The sequence below is a fragment of the Camelina sativa genome, chromosome 8 (assembly GCF_000633955.1).
Source record: "Camelina sativa cultivar DH55 chromosome 8, Cs, whole genome shotgun sequence".
In the NCBI taxonomy this organism is placed as follows: domain Eukaryota; kingdom Viridiplantae; phylum Streptophyta; class Magnoliopsida; order Brassicales; family Brassicaceae; genus Camelina; species Camelina sativa.
The window spans coordinates 10,926,673-10,949,301 of NC_025692.1; the positions used below are offsets into that span (position 1 = coordinate 10,926,673).

Sequence of the window (22,629 nt, forward strand, 5' to 3'; positions counted from 1 at the left end):
GGAGAAGGAAGACCCGATTGCTCAAATCGTTTCGAAAGGTTTTGATATTTGGTAGGGTTGTAGCTAAGACATTTTCGTACACTCTCTTTTTTACAGAAGTGAATTTGAGTTAATATTCTAGGAGATATTGGCAGTTTCGTGAGGCGTTTCGTTTCAGTCGCGGATTGAGACCAGCGGGTGTTTCGGGATCGATTGCGGTTTCATCGGAGATCCGATCGTGCTGAAATTTCGTGGGAAGATTCGGGACGTATAGACCTTGCTTTGAACCGGAGGGATTAGAAAGGTAACGGTTCGTTTTGATTTCGTGGTTTCACTTGTGAGGTTGTTCTTTTCTTATTTTTCTGGCAATTTGTTTTCAATGTTTGTTTATTGTTGTGATCGGTTGATTGGTTATTGGTTGATTGGTTATTTATTGGTTTTATTATTTCCGCTATTTGGTGTGATTGTGGTTAGGTGGCTAGTGGGTATGGGACCACTAGCTTAGTTGTTTATTATTATATTATATTTATATATTTATTATTTATTATTTATTATTATTTATTATGGCGTGTGAGGTTCCGTTCTGGGAAAGCTCATGGATTGAAACGAAGAAACAATCTCACATAAAGCTGGGAGAGTTTATGATCGATGTTTTGGAGTTTTACCGTTGACGGCTTGGTCCCAGGCCTCCTACGAAAGGTTTCCATAGCTAGTTATTAGTCATATCGAGGTGTCTTACCATCTACATCAGCCCTTCTCTTTTTGCAACTCATTCGGGAAGGACAACATAAACGTCATCGCTTCATCTTGTTCCCAAAGCTTGTTGGTTGAGTACATGGACCGAACTCTTGGTTTAATTACCGTATTATGTTTTCATGTTTTTTAACTTTTTTTGCCATGAAACCATATGTATAGGTTTCAATTCTTTGAATTGTATCCTAAACTTTTTTCATTTTCAATGAAATATTTACAATTTAACAAAAAAAAAAAAAAGTTCAAATAACTTCGGCCTTCAACGGTAATAGAGAAAAGTCTGTTATCTCATGTGCTCTCTGTATAGTCAAGGATCCAAGGCCAGCTCATGCTACAATCCAAATGAGGAACATGTTCAGTCCTCTTGCATCATCAACAATCTGTTTTTGATGATGACACTTGTCTATAATCTACCTAGGCTTGTAATCATTAGGTTAACCATTGCTCCACTATAAAAGGACAATGTGATGTAAACCTCTCTCTTTAAGAATAAAGATACATTTTTTAGCCTCATCTCCTATGTATTTACTAGGGTTTTCATCTCTTGCTTTCATAGTATCAGACCGCCGGTAATACTCCTCAATGGCTACAACTGAATCTTTTTCTTCCGCTCCTCTCTCTATCTTTCAAGTTGTGACTCTCAAACTTACAGAGTTCAACTATTGGCTATGGAAGACTCAAATTGAGTCCTTTATTACACCTCAAATGTTACTCGGCTACGTCAATGGTTCGATCTCTCGTCCATAAGCAACTCATTCTGTTACTAGTACTGCTGGAGTCATTACAGAACCTAATCTAGAGAGTTTGCGAAATGGGTTCGTAATGATCAATTGGTCATGGCGTAGATATTTGGCTCTCTAGCTGAACCGGCACTCCGAGCAGTCTATGGTATGCACTCTGCTCAAGAGGTATGGTCTGCTCTTGCTAAGAAATTTAATCGAGTCTCTACTATTAGGAATTTCGAACTGCATAACAGGTTGTGTGCTTGTCTTAAGTATGGTAGACCGATGGATGAGTATCTTAGTGAGCTAAAGCAAGTGTTTGATCAGTTAGACTCTATCGGCTCTCCTATGACCGATTTAGAGAAGATTCATGGCTTGTTAACTGGTCTAGGCAAGGAATATGAGCCGGTTGCTACTGTGATTGAACACTCTATAGATACAATGTCTGGTCTGTGTTATGAAGATGTTGTCAAAGTCATTGCCTTTATTGATAAGCTGAAGACTTACTTCGCTGCTCCTTCAGTCACACCACATATTGCCTTTCAAGCTGAGAAAACATACTTTGGCAGGGGATCCTCCAACAACAGAGGAGGAAGGTCTGGTTCTGGTAATGGTTACAGAGGTAGAGGAAACTACTCTACCAGGGGTCGAGGCTTTCAGCAACATGGGAGTAGTCAGAATAATGCTTCCTCTCGGCCTACTTGTCAGATTCGTGGAAGATATGGTCGTAGTGTTGCCAAGTGTTACAACTGCTACAATGAGGATTTTCATTCAACTAAATTACCTACTGCTCTTGCTGCTATGAGAGTTTCTGAAGGTGAACATCAAAATGATACTGAATGGCTTCCAGACAGTGGTTTGACTACTCATATCACCAACTCCACTACAAACCTGCAACAAGCACAACCATATAATGGAAATGATTCTTTTATGGTTGGAAATAGTGATTTCTCACCTATCACTCACATTGGATCAGTTCCTCTTCAGACTTTGACAGGTAAATTCCTTCCTCTGAATGATGTTCTTGTTTGTCCCAATGTTACTCAGTCTCTTTTGTCAGTATCAAAGTTATGTTCAGATTATTCTTGCCCGGTTAAGTTTGACTCTGATAATGTGCGTGTAAAGGACAAGCACACCAAGAAGCTCTCACAACTAGAAACAGGAGTAAGGATCACTATGTGTTAGAAAACCCTGCCTTCACTGCTTTTTACTCAACACATCAACTTGCAACCAGTGATGAGGTTTGGCACAAAAGGCTATGGCATCCAAGTGCAGAGGTCCTTCAACACTTTTCGTCAACCGCAGCAATTTCAGTCAATAAATGCACCAACAAGCTTTGTGAGTCCTGCAGGCTTGGCAAGAGTGCTCAACTTCCTTTCTTCTCTTCTACTTTTGTAGTTAGTAAACCTCTTGAGAGGCTACATTGTGATTTGTGGGGTCCTGCTCCTGTCACATCTATACAAAAAATCAGATATTATGTTATCTTTGTTGACAATTACTCTCGCTATTGTTAGTTTTCTCCATTGAAGAATAAATCTGATTTCTACTCAGTTTTTCTACTTTTCCAAAATCTTGTTGAGAATCAGTTTAGTGAGAAAATTAAGATGTTTCAGTGTGATGGTAGTGGTGAATTTATTAGTACTCAATTTGTTAATCATCTTGCAAACAGTGGGATCAAACAACTAATTTTGTGTCCTCACACGCCACAACAAAATGGTTTAGCCGAGAGAAAACATCGTCATTTGTCTGAATTAGGACTCAACATGATGTTTCAAAGTAAAGTCCCACAACATTATTGGGTTGAAGCCTTTTTCACTACAAATTATCTCAGTAATCGGTTACCCTCCTCTGCTCTCAAGTCCTTTCAAATTCCTTATGAAGTTTTGTTCTCAGAGAAACCGGATTACTCATCTCTTCGAGTGTTTGGTAGTGTTTGCTACCCCACATTTCATGCTTATTGTGGTAACAAGTTCGATCCTAAGTCACTGAAGTGTGTGTTTCTTGGTTATAATGACAAGTACAAGGGCTATAGGTGTGTCTATCCTCCGATAGGTCGTGTTTACATCAGTAGGCATGTGCTCTTTAATGAAAATGTCTTTCCCTTTGCAGACGAGTACTCTACTCTTGTCCCTCCAACAACAAGTCCTCTTTTATCTGCCTAGCAATAAAGTTTCCTGTCTCCACAAGGCAATGAGGATAAATCCTCTACCCCACTAGAGGATCCAGTGTCTGCAGTAGTTGCTCCTACTACAGTTAACCAACAAGGATTAATTCCTAAGGTTACATATCAGGTTGCAAATTCCGTAAATTCAGCTTCTGACTCTGCAACTACAGATAGTGATGAAGTTTCTTCAAGTGAGGCTTCACTTTTCTCAGAAGAGGATTTTCCCCCACTGCAGGCTACAGTCAATGATCATACCATGATAACAAGAGGAAAGGATGGAGTTCGAAAACCAAATCCCAAATATGTTCTCCGCGTCACTCACACCACTGTTAAAGAACCTAAAATAGTAGCTTCTGCTCTAAAACATCTAGGATGGGCAGCAGCTATGGGTGATGAAGTTGACTCATTTGTGGAAACAAACACTTTTTCTCTGGTTCCATATCAACAAGATATGAATGTACTCGGTTGTAGGTAGGTCTTCAAAACAAAACTTAAGGCTGATGGGAGCTTGGAAAAATTGAAGGCTCGTTTGGTAGCCAAAGGCTATGATCAAGAAGGAGTAGATTGTCTTGAAACTTATAGTCATGTGGCTCGAACTGCAACAGTTTGTATGGTTCTTTATGCTGCAATGGCTCACAATTGGGAGATCAAGCAGTTAGATGTTAAAAATACCTTCCTACACGAAGATTTAAATGAGACAGTGTACATGAATCAACTTCCTGACTTCGCTGAAAGTGCATATCTGTCGCATGTATGGAAGCTCAATAAAGCAGTGTACGACTTAAAGCAGGCTCCTTGAGCATGGTATGATAATTCAGTAAATTTCTTTTGAAGTTTGGCTTTGAGTGCAGCTTTAAGGATCCATCACTCTTTGTCTATCTCAAGAACAACAACCTCACCATCCTGCTACTCTATATGGATGACATGGCACTGACTGGAAATAATTAAAAGTTGATTGATGAATTACTTCATGCCTTAAATCAAGAGTTTTAAAGATATGGGAAGATTGAGTTATTTTCTTGAAATACAAGCTCATTATCATTCTGCAAGCTTGTTCCTAAATCAGCACAAATACGCAGAGGATCTCCTCCTTGCTGCAGGTATGACTGACCGTGTTCCAGCCTCAACGCCACTACCCCTGAAGCTTCAAAAAGTGAAAGGTCAAGAAGAGTCATTTGATCAACCAACTCTGTTTCGGAGCTTGGCGGGAAAATTGCAGTATCTCACTCTCACGCATCCAGACATACAGTTTACAGTTAATCGTGTGTGTCAAAGAATGCATTCTCCAACGGTGGCTGACTTCAGTTTGCTGAAACGAATACTCAGGTATATCAAAGGAACCAGGCTATGGAATTTCCTACTCTAATGACATTGATTCGACATTGCGTGCCTACAGAGACAGTCATTATGCAGGGTGTCCTACCATTAGTCGCTCAACTGGTGGCTTTTGCACTTTTCTTGGCAAAAATCTAATTTCCTGGTCTGCAAAACAACATACATCAGTATCTCGCAGCTCAACAGAGGCATAGTATCGTTGTCTCTTTGAACAACAGCCGAAGTTACCTGGTTAAAAGATCTTTTGGACAATATTGGGATGCCGCTCTCCCATGCGCCTGAGTTATACTGCGATAATCTATCCGTTGGGTACCTCTCAGCAAACCCAACGCTGCATAAGAAGACTAAGCACTTCAAAGTGCATTATCACTATGTTCGAGATCAGGTTGCAGAAGGAACTTTGGTAGATTATCATATCCCTGGAGCTCATCAACTTCATATATCTTTACTAAATCTTTGCCAGTTCAAGTTTTTACTCATCTGAGGTTCAAACTTGGTGTGGTCTCACCACCCACCCAAAGTTTGAAGGGGGGGGGGGGGGAATGTAAGTTGTATAGCCCAAATTTCAGTCCAACAACAAGCTAAGATGGGCCCTATGGATGAAAAACCCGCTGTTGTTGCTTATGTTCAAATGACCTCAGTCTCCAACGATAACATAGGAAAATCTCTTACCTCATGTGCTTTCTGTACAGTCAAGGATCCAAGGCCAGCTTATGCTACAATTCAAATGAGAAATATGTTCAGTCCTCTTGTGTCATCAACAATCTGTTTTTGATGATGACACTTGTCTATAATCTACCTAGGCTTGTAATCATTAGGTTAACCATTGCTCCACTATAAAAGGACAATGTGATGTAAACCATTTTCTTTAGGAATAAAGATACATTTCTTTGAGCCTCCTCTTCTAAGTATTTACTAGGGTTTTCAGCTCTTGCTTTCACACCGAAAGTGACATTTTTATATTTAAGATGTAGCAATTCATTTGGGTCAACTGATTCTGATCTTTGAGACAACAATCTGTTTATTTCTTTTTATGTAATTTAATTTTCTTGAATGATTAATTTCTTCTTTTGATAAATATATTTCAGTTTTATTATTTAAATTTATTTGAAGCAACGAAATTAAAGACTAATATTGATTGATATCTATAATTTATTTAGTAAACTATTTATTTAAAATAATAATTAATATATTTCATTATCTGTAAATACTGTATTATGACGAAATTTTAGAGATAAATAGTGAAAGCTTCATAAATTTTTATAAACATATAAATAATCTAGCTACAGAATAATACCTAAATTGATATTTTTAAAAGATTCTTGCATAATATGGAATCCTGGTTTTAAAATTAAGTAAATATCTTGTTGCATCAATTATAAAAGTGTGACTTGTTTATGTGAAGGATCAAGCTTTAACTGAACAATTAATTTCTTAACAGAAAAAAAAGAAAGATGAAAAATTGAAAACTAAACATAAGTTTTAAAATATTTTTGCAATTATACAAAGTTACAAACTAAAATGTAAAGTGTAACATAAAAGGGATTCAAATATTTCGAAACATTATACAGTAAAGAAATATTAACAAAATTCCTTAAACATAAAAATAACTCCACTGTATAATGTTCATCATGAAACCTCAATGATTCACATTCGTTTAACGTTTAAGCCTTATTATATATATATGGGCACTAAATCATTGTGAACCCCCTGAGCGACGTTGTTTTCCAGATCCCCCACCACGGCTGCGTCGTGGCCAGGGTTTCCACTTAGCTTCGATGTATTTTCGTGGTATAAGCNCTGTATAATGTTCATCATGAAACCCCAATGATCCACATTCGTTTGACGTTTAAGCCTTATTATATATGGGAACTAAATCATTGTGAACCCCCTGAGCGACGTTGTTTTCCAGATCCCCCACCACGGCTGCGTCGTGGCCAGGCTTTCCACTTAGCTTCGATGTATTTTCGTGGTATAAGCCTTGGATACCTCTCCTCAAAATCCCATTCTTTACCATCGAACAATATCCCTTCCGGTGTAACCACATGAACCGCACATGCCTTTTGATTATTACACATCTCGGAATCAATGGCGGTCATACGGATATCGACATTTGCTGTACCTAGCACTGACCGAAATTGACAGCGATGAATCTCCTCCTCCAGTTTTTGGCCGCCTTCCAAGAGTACGTCCTGGGAGGAGCCAAATGATGGCCTTTTGGCTCGTCGCCATCCATAATCAAGGCCACTGTTAATAGCTTGACAGTGGTAAACGATCTCTGGCCGTTTCAAGCCATGCATTCCATTAACTATCTTCAGCTCCGTTGTGACGAAATGTCCCCTATCCGCGTAGGAGATCACAGTGACGTGCAATACAAGAAACCACGCTAGGTTTGCTATGAATTTATGAATGTTGAACGTCATTCTTTTCGTTACCTTTCGATTTTGGGACTCCGCTTGTGTGTGTTTTTTTTTTTTTTTTTGGTGAAATGTTAAATGGTCTTTGGATTGTTCTTCATGTTTAGTTTTTAAAAACGTTTTGAAACTGAAATCTGTTGCACATGCCATATAAATATTTGTTGCTACTTTTTTTTTTCTGTGGACATTTCGGTTTGATAGCATATGAAAGTTAAAATAACTGAATCGGTACTCTGTAAAATTTAACCATTTTTAGTCGGAAAACTGTTTTTAACACTTGATTTAATTGTTCCAATGGCATGAAACATTTACGTATGGGTTTGCGCCAACTATTACAATCTTTTTACGTTTTTATTTTGGGTTTTTATTTTATTATTTTTTTTTGCATCTATATTTAGAGTTACATAAACTTGATTATTATTTATAATATAAGTTTTTCCTATTTCTTACCTAAAAGTAAAACTACAAGGAAAAAAAAGAGTATTCCTTTTTTTAATTGGACTCGAAAAATTATGTGCATGGTCTTTCCAAAATCTATATTAACATTTTTGAAATACATTTGGCAATATACCATTAGTTATAATAAATTATAAAATTAATCCCTCAAAAATTTCACAAAATATAACTAAAATATGGCTATAAAATCGCAAACAAAATTAATGTCTATCTCTACTAAATTGATTCCTACTTACCTAAATTAATATCAGTTTATTTTTATATAATTTTTACATTTAACATAATATTCCTAAAATATCTTATTATATAAAGTTTGGTTTCAAAGTTAATCATTAACAACAAGACACTACTATAGAGAGAAATTTATGATTGATGGTTTTTCTTCCTAAAACATACATTTATTTATAGCTGAAGATCGATGAACTAAGGGTCAAAAAGAATGTAGCAATCTGATTTCAACTATTTCGGTAAATAGTAAAGAGTTAGTTGTCCTTATGCAATTAATATAGGAAATTTAATAGTAAATTAAAGTAACAGAAAATGTCATTTTCAATTTCACATTTATATAGTAACATAATATTAAATAAGTTATCAAATCATTCACCATTTGAAAAACTTAAAAAAATTATATTAATTTTTTATTTTTCTTCTATTATGTTAATCACTAATTTTAACACATTAAATATTTTTATAATTTTCTTTTTACTATATGATTATAATAAATAATAATTACAATTAAATTGCAAATATTTTCCTTATTAATTGTACATATTTTCCTATTGAAATTAGTAATTTAATAGATAACTTTCCTATTAGAATTAGTGATGTAATAGATCACTTTTGGTTTTATATATTTAAAAATATTAATTGTAATCCTTTTATTTTTAAGATATTTTTTAATTTTCTTATAATTATTAAATAAATTTTCTTTTCACACATATCAAAATATTATCGATATACTTGACACGTGTCGCGATTATATGAATTACTAACTTTGAAAACTAAGGTTTATATAATAAGATATCGTTATATGTGTCAATTCTAATTTTATTATAATATTTAATAATAAAAAATATAGAAGTTCTAAACCTAGAATAAAAAGTATGTTTATACATAACTAACAACATATAATAATTTTTTTTTCAACAACTATAGAAGATTAACTCAAATGAGCCAATGCCAAGGGACTATTACTATTTCTATATTCAGAAAATATTAAATCTAAATTCTAACTATTAATCTAATTCTACTAGATTTTTTTTTGTATTTATATAATAAGATATACATAAAACTTGGTTTCAAAATTAGTTAGTACCATGATAGCAACACGTGTCGAGTCTATCTATAAGATTCCAAAACTTGTCAAAAAAATTTAGAAAAAGAAAACTAACAATTTTATTATGTAAATTGTTAAATTTTGTTTTCAAAGTTAGTTGTTAAAGTTCGTAACATATATCAAGTTCTCGATTTAAGATGCTGAAATGTGTCAAATATGTCATTAACGTGATCATGGCACATGTTATTACATAAATCTTTGTTTCAAATTTAGCCATTAATATGATCAAGCTATATGTCAAATTCAAAAGCAAAGCAAACACAAACTAAAAATGGTGTTAAATCAATACTAACAAACGAACCTTGGCAAGGTTATGGACTCAGGAGATAGCTAATCAATCAAATATGTTGAAGCAAACATTACAAGAATATTGTGTATTCTTAGCATCGAGAAAACGCTATAGAACGATATTATAGCGTTTTCGTAAGCGCTCTATCATTGCCTGCGATAATAGGTCCGACACATTAGATAGCGCTTTTCAGTGTGCTATTTATTAGTAATATAAAATAGCGTTTGTACACGTGCTATATTCCTTTTTATAATAGCAATTTTGTTTTGTTATTTTATTTTAATTAATAGCGTTACTTAATGTTATATTTTTTTTTTCAAATAGCATTCGTATTATGTTATTTGTATGTCGTCAATTTAACTGATTTTTGATTAATTTATTATTTTATGTATTTAAATATAAAAAGGTTAAACCTTTAAAATCCTGAAAACATTAATTGAAATCAAAGTTTACAATGTTCTAAAAGGCATAAACTAATAAATCAAAATCCAACCACACAGCTCAAAGTACACCACAATTTCACACAAACAAAAGTTTATCATTAGGCCACGCAACTGTTGTACCTAAAGCATCATAAACTAATTCCACTTCTGAATTTGGTCTCCACACTTTTGCATCTCCAATCTTTGACACTTCTATCCATACCTTGCTAGCGTTCAGACCTAAGGGGAAAAAGTGGATTTTGTCGTCTGGATTGGTTGAACAAACCCTGCCTTCTGCAACTACTTGTCCTGAATTATTACAATCCAAAAGCATGCACTTTTTCTTTCCATCTGATTTGGTGGTGTTGATGCTGCAACTTGCAGTCTATAATCCAAACAATTCAGACACTTATATCAGAAGTGACCATCACCAATAACAACAAATATAAACTTAAGCAATAGATAGAATTGTTACCCCAGGTGATGTTGCTATTGGTGATGGTCTTGTTGGAGGTATAATATTACTCAGCAATATCTTCTTTATTGGCCATGCGATAAAGGCATCAAGTGCATGACCCATCAAAACCATATCATCAGTAGGTCTCCACAAATAAGCGTCATGTTTAACGACCTTCTCAACCTTTACGATTGAAGCATTAGGTCCGAGAAAGATATTGTTGGCCTTTTCTTTCGGATAACTTGACCACAAACGACCCTCATCAACTACTACATCCTCCGAATTCCAATCAAAGATGATGATTTTATCAAGTGATGCCTAAGTCATTCAAAAAAATAACATATTTAAAATCTTTCTACAATCTCATAATAATTTAAGAGTCAAAGTAAAACATTACCGATGAACCAGCTGACTGATTTTCAAATGGGATGTTGCATCATTGTCCAATATAATTTTATCAGTTGGCCATGCAATTTTCGTTCCCACAACATCCCCAAGTGAGACAACCATGGTGGTTAGCCTCCATACAAACGCATCTTTGTTTGTTACAGATTTGACAACGACAGCTGCTGCATTAGGACCAATTGCAATATGGCCAATCTTGTAATTTGGTTCGGCTGAGCAGAACTCTCCTCCCCCGACAACAACATAATCTTCTAAACACCAATCCAGAAGTTGACACCTAGTTAAAATTTTGCTACCATTACTAGCCTCCGATGCATAAAAATCATCATACAGTGGAAAGAATAATAAAGTTAATACAAACACAAACATACAAATTGGCCTTATCATCAAGCACACGATTTAAAATTAACTATACTAACCTTCTTCTCTTTAGCCAATTCACGAACTATATTTTGGAGATCTTCAATTTTGGTGATCAATTCCGCTTGTGTTGCTTTGAGCTTCTGGACATGGGCGTCTCTAGCCTGAATGAATGATAGCTTTGTAGCAGTAACTCCTCTGCCCATACCTCTAACCCTTCCAGACTTGTCTTTCCCTAAGACTTGACTGACAGCATCCTCTTTAATACTAGTGGTAGATGTGGAACCCATTTCACTATCAATGGATTTGATTTGTACCTGCCACAAAGAGTTAAAAGAGGATTATTGTATGCTATACGGAGAAGCATTATTAATTGAGTGAATTAATTTCTGATCCCATTTCACTTACAATTGTTTCCGCAAATTCTTGTCTCACTGGTTTTCCGTCCGAATGAGTGTGTCCTGCTATCCAAACTTTGCTCCTACTCACCTTGGACGGGTTAGAACTCTTCTTCTTCTACAAATAACAAAGGATGTTAAGTGAAAATATCAGAAATAACTCAGTTAGATAATTTGACCATACCATCTCATGAGCCAGTCGAGTCATTCCTTTGCGGCTGGTGGTGTGGGGAACCTGCGCCTTCCTGAGTTGCCTAAATCTTTCACTTCGAACCTACCAAAAAATCAATCCGACTATCAAAATATTTTGAAAATAAAAAAAATAACAACATTGGTCTACAAATGAATAGATAGGCGTACACAAACCTTAAATTCTTCCCTAGTCTTATTCTTTACCCAATTTTTCCATGATGATGCAGATTGTATGTTACTTGGTTTTAAATCAAGTAACTCTTTCTTACTCGAATGTCGAACTTTGGAGAGAAGTTTAGATTTAGAAGCCTGCCAAAGATCACCCATCTGCTTAAAACACACAATCTTTTTGCCACTCTTCATTTAAATTGAACCTTCCCTATCAAATATTCAAATGTAAACATTAATCAATTTGAGTACTATTATACGTTTTTAATAAAGTAGACTTGTGTAAGATTACAGAGAATACCTGAATTTCTTCCCACAGAATGTCTTTGATTGTATCGTCCAGATGCCTCCAATCGTCCAGTACAACTGGAACATGCTCCCTCACCAGAGGACCAAGAAATGAGGAGAGTGTAACTGATACTTTACCAACATGTTGACCAAGAGTTGTGAAATCAACGTAAACCTTGTCCTCATGGTCTCTTAGCAACTCCACGCATCTTAGTTGGCCCTCTTGTTTTCCTTTTTTTAGTATTTACCTCACTATTTTGAGGTTCTCCACTTAACGGTTGCACTTCCGGCTGGGATATGTCTTCATGATGAATTTCGTCCTCAATCTGGTGCGACATTGCTTCTTGATTGTGCTGGGAAGTGTCAGTGTCATTAGTTGGGGCAAGGCCTAAATTACGGTTACTCTGTCTCGTCATTACAATACACCTGAAACACAACTGACTTTCGAATGGTGAGAAAGAGATGAAAACATTAAACATATGACTAACTGCAATCTTGTAATTCTATCCTTATGATTCCATTACTAAGACTCTTTCACAATCTTCTCTAACATAGAAACTTTCATCATCAGAAGACAGGTCCCCCAAATCTTCAGTTTGAGGAATGGATAAGGGTGCAACAAGAAACTCATCCTCTGTCTCTAACTCATGATACCCTCTTGGTGGCGTCCTCATAACTACAGACCAAGGTGATGAATCATTTTCTCTAGAATAAAAAACTTGCTTGGCTTGCGATGCCAGGATGTAAGGGTCTTGAAGATACGTTGATTGGTTGACATTGAAGTTCACAAGTGTAAATCCTTCTTCTTCTTTCACACCGTTTCCTTTGTTGGCCCACTACACCTGAATAGAGGAACCTGAAACTTGTGGTAGTCCAGCATTATGATCTCTTGTATAACTCCATAGAACGCAACTATGTCCGCCATATGTTTAGTGTCTCTGGCACTAGATCTACACATGCTGAAGGCTTCATATGTTACTCCACTGTTATGAGTCTTACGCATTACATCCTCAGTGTGAAATCGATGCCCATTGATGATAAACCCTTTATATGTTTCAGCTGTATGTCTTGGTCCATAAGCTAACCATCTCAGTTTGGCTGAATGATCTTTTGAGTTAGCAGGGATCTAATGACAAAGATAAAGAAGAAGTAATTAGTAGTATACATGCTCATGGCGTTCAACGGATTTAAAGGAAAAATAATGATATAATACCTTGTTTTTTACCCATTGTGCGAACCTCTCTGCATGAAACTTCCATAACAGAGTTTCTCTCCTGGCACATCTACGATCAGTAGCTTGTAATTCTTCCAAATGCATACTTAAAGAAAAACACAATAAGTTAGTTTATACACAGTAATGAATTTACTCAACATATGGATTCATCATTTCCATGTTCATTAAAACATATCGATGGGCTATGTCTCGCTCTTTATCAGTAAGAACAACTTGGGCAGCCTTATTTAATGGACGACCTTCAGAGGACTCGACATCCTCATTACGGTTTGTTGTTTCTTGAAATATTACAGAATTTTGAAGGAGCTCCATGCAGAATGCAATACGTTCTCCAGCCAAATATTCTTCAGCCATACACGCTTCTGGTCTTGCATAGTTCTTTACATACGACTTTAATGTTTTCATGTATCTACATGTTAAGCATAAACATGTTAGTTACTAATTGTATACAACACAACAAATACACACAAAGGCAAATGAAAACTTTTGAGTACCTTTCAAATGGATACATCGAACGAAAGTGGACAGGTCCACCCAAAGGTTAATTCTTAGAAAAGGAAAAACATATAACAGAAAAAAAAAAAAAGACAAGTTCATACCTTGGAAGCCAGACCCAAGACTTGTCCATCTTACAAAACCCCCAAAACTCGACCACGAACACAGTGTTGAATCGACCACGAACACAGGGTTGTCAAACCATATCAATCAAAAACACAGATCTAAGAGAACAAGAACTTAATAAAAAACTTAAACTCCTAAATAATGACTCACCAGACGAATATATCTAAGTCTTTGCGAACTTAAAAAATTCTCTGTAAACTGGAAAAAAAAACGCTAATTAGATCTATATACCCACACATAACATTAACTCGATAACATTTAGAAAAATATTAAGATCGAAAACGCAAATTTACAACACCTTAAACTCAAACGAATCCTGAAATATGCATGCAAAAGACAAAAGAAACGAATCACCTTTGGTTTGATAAGAATACCAAACAGTGAAAACGATTTGATAAACGATTCGATTAAACAAAATAAACGAATCACCTTCGGTTTTCAGAAATCGACGAGTGAGGCTTCGAGTGAGGCGTGACAGATTAGAGATGGAAAACTGAGAAATCCGACGAGTGAGGCTTCGAGTGAGGCTCCAAGTGAGGCTCCGAGTGAAACCCAAAAACTTTCTGCGTCAAAATTTTTAAGTTTGACCGATGCATTTATAGCGTCTACTTATAAACAAACGCTATCTATAATTTCACGTTTATTTATCATAGCATAAAGCGTTAGAACACTATCTTCTTATGCTATTAATAACAATCCTTAGGCTTAGAACTCTTAAGTAAATCAATTCATTCCCATGATAAAGACTCTATGCAAATCAAGCAATCATCAACAATTTCCAAAGGCAATCACAAGATGAGCATGCATTATAATCAAGTTTAAATACCACTAAATACCCTAATGATCAATTTCCATTGGCTAGGAATGTAAAACTTTTGAGAAGTTTGATTCGGAAATTTCATCAAACACCTTTCGGGCATGAAACTCCTAATGTCTAGATTCAAGCTTGATCATGGCTATCTAGCATTCTAATCACTAAACAAAAAAAAAGAAGCATACAAATAAAAAATTAAACCTCAAAGATCAATCATCTATCTCCCTAATCTACCAAGCCCAAAGTTCTAAAATATCTACTCATATGGTTATGATCACACAAAGGTAGAGGTTTGATATTTTTGAAATCATAGTTAGACATTGTAGAATAGAGATTAAAAGAAAAATATTTCTATTAAGTACTTAAAAGTAAAAAAAGATCAAACAAGCTTAGATAAAACCTTAAGAGAAGCTTAAGAACCCTAAGAGTTACATCAACAAAAGATAGATATCTCTAGAATAGGTTTAGTGTACTTATATAGAAAGTTAAAAACAAATCAGGTTGACCCGAGACAAACTGTGTAACGCCCCGACCGCCACCTCTTAGTGGGCCCCATGTCCAATCCCAGTCCATGGGCCCACCTTCCTAAATGAGCCTCACGTCCTCTCACTAGGCCCGTGAGCCCATCTCTATCCGATGGCCGGTTTGCTACGTCCAGGAGGTTTTAAAGACTTGTTATCGTCCTTATATATATCACCACATGATCTTTCCCTGTGTTTTGTCCTCACTCGCGCAGTTCCGACAGTCACTTCTCGGAAGGTCACCCATCCTGAGACTACTCCAGCATAAGCATGCTTAACTGTGGAGTTCTCTCAGGACCTTTGACCAAAAAGATAAGTGCACTTTGGTGACATAGGTAGCCAAATCAATTCTTTTTAAACTTCTCCGCAAGTCTCTGAAACCGGGGTGTCACAATTCACCCCCACTAACAGATCACAACGTCCTCGTTGCGCACCAAGACTGTCACCCTCGACGGTGTAAGCCCACTCGACTCCTCACTCGTCTGGGTTCGGCTCTGATACCACTTGTAACGCCCCAGACCACCACCTCTTAGTAGGCCCCATGTCCAATCCCAGTCCATGGGCCCACCTTCCTAAATGGGCTTCACGTCCTCTCACTAGGCCGTGAACCCATCTCTATCCGACGACCGGTTTGCTACGTCCGGGAGGTTTTAAAGACTTGTTACCGTCCCTACAAATCACCACATGATATTTCTCTGTGTTTTGTCCTCACTCGCACAGTTCCAACAGTCACTTCCCGGAAGGTCACCCGTCCTGAGACTACTCCAGCATAAGCATGCTTAACTGTGGAGTTCTCTCAGGACCCTTGACTGAAAAGATAAGTGCAATTTGGTGACATAGGTGGCCAAATCAATTCTTTTTAAATCTCTCCGCAAATCTCTGAAACCGGGGTGTCACAAACCGTGTCGGATCCGGTCAAGAAACATGGAGGAAATCATCTCTCATTTGGATAGCAAAGTCGATGCAAATGCTTGATGTATTTATGGATAAATGGGTGTCTTCAGGATAATCCACATCAGGGAGCTTATGTCGATGCAAATGCTTGATGTATTTGAGGATAAATTGGTGTCTTCAGGACAATCCACATTAGGGAGCTTATGTCGATGCAAATGCTTGATGTGTCTTCTCTTCCTTCTCTTTTTACTCTTTCACCATTTTTCTTGATTCTTTTGTGACTCAAAAACTTGATTCACCTTCTTCATCCTCATTTTGCTCCAAAGCTCTCTAAATCCTTCACTTTCTTGCACATCTCCATTCCAGTACCTGAGGGCAACAACTTGATGCAAAATACAACCTAAAGAACCTAAATGACAAGAGAGAATCAAGCTCTAAAAACACACAAAAGTACAAGATATCAAACTCCTTGATGATTTAAAATAAAATTTTACATTGTCTTTTGAATTTACTTTTTTTTTTAGTTAAGAATATTTAAGATCAATAGTTGTTTATTATTATTTTTTACAATATTTTAATTTTATTATGTTATAGTAGTTTAAGATTGTTTATTTTAGTTTCTATTAGAATATTTAAAAATACTAAAAATACTTCCATAGATAGTTTAAAATATTATAAAATTTTTAAGTATCATTAATATTTAACTCTAAAAAAAATATATATTATAAATATTTAAACTACATCTAAAGTTTAAAGTGTTATAAATATTTAAACTCTATTAAAAATTTAAAAGTTTAAGTATTATTAAATATTTATATTCAATTTTCAAATATCTTGAAAATATCTTATTTATCCCCATTTGTGCTTTTTTATATCTTATGAGCGTTAATACATGTTTTGTGTATGACTTTATAGATGAGTTGATATTCTTTCAGTATTTCTGGGTCTAAAAAAAAAGGATTGACGTCGCAAAACCTAGATTTGACGACAAGCACACATGTTTTATTAGCTATACATTTGTTCATATTACTTTCTTTCCAAGTAATTTATAATTTTGTAGTATTAAAGATTTTGGTTTGAGAATTTACAATTTTGTAGTATTAAAGAATTTGATTTGAGAAACTTCAATACGTGTGAATCTAAAACCGAGTAAGTATACGGTGAAAGTATCAATAATTGAGTGCATGTGATGACTATGTTGGTTTTCATGAATTGCACAAATTTAACGAGAAAAGTGGCAATGATTTTGGTCGTGAAGTTTGATTGGTTAACAAGTTGTGTGACAGTCTAAAAAAAGAGATTTTAAATGATTATTCAGTGGAAGAATGTGAGGAAGCTGACGAAGAAGAGAAAAAAAAATAGTAAAACGTTTAATTATAAATTCATGATTTTTTATCAGATTTGAATTTTTAAAAGAGTATAACGTTTAAGTATAACATTATCTATTTTATATTTTTTAAAATTGTGTGCTTGAAATAAAAAATTTGTCTTAATAGTAATTTAAAGGTTTTTATAAGATAATATTTCATAACTATCATCAATCATATATAATATTCACCAAAATATATTAAATAAACTCACGCTACGCGTGGGTTCAAAACCTAGTACTTTATAAAATCTATTACAAATTTAAATTAAAATTTTGAATTCAAAATACTATAATTAATAATTAAGAAAGTGAAACCAATTTTATCTTCTACACTAACAAAAAATATATTTGTAATTTTGGTAATCAAATAAAATAGAAATTATGTCACTTGGGTTAAATCTAAAAAAAACTAAAAATTAAAATTATAAATTAAGCTAAAAACCATAAAAAGTTAATATATATATATATATATATATATATAAATTTGTGGTATACCATGGGTTAAAATCCTCGTACTCTATAAATCATGTATTTGTTGTAAATCACTTGGAGTGGATCTCCATAACCGGCCCATTCATATGTCTAAGTCCATAAGGCCCATTGGCCACCTTCACTTATTCTAAGTCGGTTTAGGAATCCCATTGTACTTAGGGCTTTATCCTTTACTATATAATGTGCTATTCGATTGAATCACAAATAATACAAGAGAATATATCCTTCGAGTATCTCTACTTTCACAACACATTATCAGCACGAGTTTGCTCTAAGCTCCACTGAAAAAAATCCCCTATTCCTAAAACCCTAAAACCGCCGCTGCACATAAGTTCTTATTCGTTCAAGCTTGGCGATTGATTCCTGTTCGTGATCAATCCGCGTTCGTGGTTTGCTTCTGTTCGTGATCAAGTTTTGTTCGTAACTAGTCCGAGGTTCGTGATCAAACTCAAGGTATATCCGAGGTCTTTAGCTCCCGAATCAATTCCAGTCAACCCCAAAAGGTGTTAAGGTAAACAATCAAACCTTATCAGAACATATGAATCGAATCTGGTCCTTAATTCTATAAGAACCCTAAAATCTACAAGTAAACAATCAACAAACAAAACCCTAAGTTTTGAAACCCTAAAAACTTTAAAATTTGATTGCTATAAGGTTTAGGATTGCTTAGATTGTTTGCAATTAAACTGATTGTGCCATACTTAAAATCCGGTTGTTATTGATTGCCTGCTTGAAAATCGATTGCATGAAAACCTTAAAACTAGAAACCTAAAATCGAAACTCATAGAGAAAAATATTAAATTGTTTGTTCTATGTTTTAATCCGATTATTATTGATTGTTTGTTTAAAATCAAAACCCTAAAATCAAACTTTAAAATCGGAATTCTAGAGAAAATCTATCTCCCTAAAATTCGTGTCATTATCCTATTTAAAGAAAGAGGAAATCTTATCTAGAGAAAAAGAAAATTTCTAAAACTTGAAATTATGTGCATATTTTCCTGTTCATACTAGATCATAAATTTATCTAAGGTTGTTTTCATGCATAGAATTTACCACGAAATTATGTATAAGACACGACATGTTTTGGTCTCAAATACCGCATGGCCTAAGACTAAAACAATGGCATAGTTCGGTCTCAAATACCGCATGGCCTAAGACTAAGACAATTGCATGGTTCGGTCTCAAATACCGCATGATAATAATCGGGTGCTTATTTTCTATTTTATAGATGGCAAAGATCAACAATCTCCAATTTGCTGCCCTTAATGTCTCTGGAGACAACTATTTACAATGGGCATTGGACACTAAGATTATGCTGAAATCAAAGGACCTATGTGAATGTATCGAGGATGGTAATGATACCACCGAAAAGGAAAGATACAAGGCGATTCTCCTCATACGCTATGACCTTAATGAGAGTCTCAAAAATCAGTACCTTACCATTGAGAATCCTCTTGACCTTTGGACAGAGTTGAAAAAAAGATATGGACACCAAAAGACGGTGCTCCTACCAAAGGCTCAATTCGATTGGAAAAACCTAAGGATCCAGGATTTTAAATCCGTGGATGAGTATACTTCAGAGCTATTTAAGATAGTCTCGATATTGAAATTATGTGGTAAGGAGGTTACTGAGGAGGACTTGCTAGAGAAGACATTTTCAACCTTTCACACAAATAACATACTGCTTCAGCAACAGTATCGTGAAAAGGTTTTAAGACATATGCAAGCCTCATCTCTTGTTTGCTACTTGCTGAGCAAAACAATGAGTTATTGTTGATGAACAATGCAATGAGACCTCCTGGTTCTGCCCCATTACCAGAAGCCCATAAGGTTGATATGACCAAAAAAGAGCCTAAAGAGATTAAAGAGTCTAACTACGTCCATAGAGGCAAGTATCACGACCGTGGACGTGGTGGAAGAGGATTTAGTGGTCATGGAAATTACCAATGAAACAACTATGATGGTCATGGCCGTGGGAACCGATCAGACTTCGGTCGTGGTCGAAGTAGAGGCCGCGGAATTTTCAAACCGCAACATAAGACCAAATACATTTGCCATAGATGTGGTATGGATAATCATTGGGTAAAGACATGAAGAATACCTAAGCACCTTATTGATCTCTATCAAGAAAGTTTGAAAAAGAATACAGAAGCTAACTTGGTTCACCTCGATGGTGAAGTAGATTTCGACCATGAGAATGATGACCAATTGGATTATGAGATTTGGGATGGTCTAAGAGAGGATAATTAAATTTAAATGTTGTCTTGATTTAATTTCCATGTATTATGCTTTGAATTTATTGGATTATGATTTTATTGAATTATTATTTTGGTTTAAATTCAATTATTTTATTTTCTTCAATATAAAATTATTTATTTTATTACTTTATGTTTAAAACATAAAATTCTTGTCCATTATAGAAATGGCTGAGGACAAGAACATACTTGTGGTGGATATCAAGCCACACACTTTTGAAGGATAAGAGATATTTTGTTAATCTCATTTTGAAAAATGCCAATATTAGCACAATAGCGGGTATAGCAAGTTTAATTGAGGGCTACGGCCATGCCCATATACTTTTACCTAATGGCACACATCTTGAAATAAGTGATGCCTTATATTCACCCAGCACAAAGAGGAGTTTATTGAGTTTCAAAGACATTCCTTTGAATGGTTTACATGTTGAAACTAAGGGTGAAGGAAACCAAGAGTTCCTATATATTACTGAAATCACCCAAGGCCATAAGAAAGTCTTAGAGACTATACCCGCATTATCCACTGGTCTTTACCATGCTAAGATTAATATGATAGAGGCTAATATGGCAATGAACAAGATGTTCAATGAACAATTCACTTTATGGCATGGCCGGCTTGGCCATCCGGGTTCTAACATGATGTGTAAGCTGATATTAAATTCAAATGGGCAAACTCTAAAAGAGAGAAGAGTTATTCCTAAGAATCTCATTATAAGGCCATCACCAGTAAAACTAAAGAGACTTTAAACTTTCTGGAAAGGATACAAGGAGATATATGTGAACCAATACACCCACCTTATGGGACTTTTAGATATTTTATGGTCCTTATTGATGCATCGACCAGATGGTCGCATGTTTGCTTATTATCAACTAGAAACCTTGCGTTTGCTAGATTGCTTTCCCAGATCATACGTCTGTGAGCCCACTTTCCAGATTTTCCACTTAAGACTATACGTCTAGACAATGCTGGTGAATTTACATCCCAAGCGTTTAATGAATATTGTATGTCCATGGGGGTAAGTGTAGAACATCTTGTGGCACATGTACATACACAAAATAGATTAGCTGAATCCTTTATTAAACGTATTCAATTAATTGCTCGACCATTACTCATGAGATCGAAGCTTCCTGTGTCGGCTTGGGGACACGCAATATTACATGCAGCAGAGCTTATACGCATCAGGCCATCTAGTAAGCATATATATTCGCCATCCCAATTATTAACGGGTCATGAGCCAGACATATCCCATCTAAAAACATTCGGGTGTGCCGTTTATGTGCCGATTGCTCCACCACAGAGAACTAAGATGGGACCTCAAAGGAGGATGGGAATATATGTTGGATATGATTCTCCCACCATTATTAAGTATCTAGAGCCAACTACGGGTGATTTTTTTAAGGCTAGATACGCGGATTGTCAGTTTGCTGAATCCGAATTTCCTATGTTATGTGGAGAGACAAACAAGCTGGTCAAAGAAATATCATGGAATCAAACATCCTTAAATTGGCAAGATCCTCGGACTCTAGCATGTGAGGCAGAGGTCCAAAAGATTATACATTTACAAAAGCTAGCTAATCAATTGCCAGATTCCTTTGCTGACCCAAAGAGAGTTATGAAATCTTACATACCAGCTTGTAATGCACCAGTACGTATTGATGTACAACAGGAACGCAATCAAGTTGCTACAGAGTCTAAGGCACGTTTGAAACGTGCTAGACCAATAGGTTCCAAAGATAAGAATCCTCGGAAATCTAAGAAAGGTGCAAATAAAACCGAGGTTAAGGAAACCATAAACATGGCCGCGGCAGACCCTAAGGAACCGAATGAGGTTTGGGACGCTGAACCTCAAGGTCCTGAAGGTATTGATAATAATGAGATCTCAATAAATTATATCATGTCTTGAATTAAATGGAACCGAAAAGATGTCGACATCGATGAAATATTTGCATATAAGGTAGCACTTAAAATAAATGAGGATCATGAACCCACGTCCATATTAGAGTGCACTCAAAGTTCTGAATGGTTAAAATGGAAAGAAGCCATTGACGTGGAGTTGAATTCATTAAAGAAAAGGAATGTGTTTGGTCCGATCTTAAGGACACCATTCGATATAAAGCCAGTTGGACACAAATGGGTCTTTGTAAGGAAGAGAAATGAGAATAATGAAATCATGAGATATAAGGCACGGATTGTAGCACAAGGATTCTCTCAAAGACCAGGAATAGATTATGAGGAGACATACTCCCCTGTGATGGATGCAACGACCTTTAGATTTTTAATAAGTCTG

The 22,629-nt window shown here is 35.6% G+C and overlaps 1 protein-coding gene across 1 annotated transcript in view; it reads right to left on the reverse strand.

Annotated features, from left to right (window-relative positions):
• LOC104709418 overlaps positions 1–22,629 on the reverse strand; it is a 40,634-nt gene that overhangs the window by 14,915 nt on the left and 3,090 nt on the right. The window contains exon 2 of the mRNA XM_010426034.1: positions 6,842–7,339. Within this exon, the coding sequence (XP_010424336.1) occupies positions 6,842–7,339 (498 nt within the window). The remainder of the gene's footprint in view (positions 1–6,841; positions 7,340–22,629) is intronic.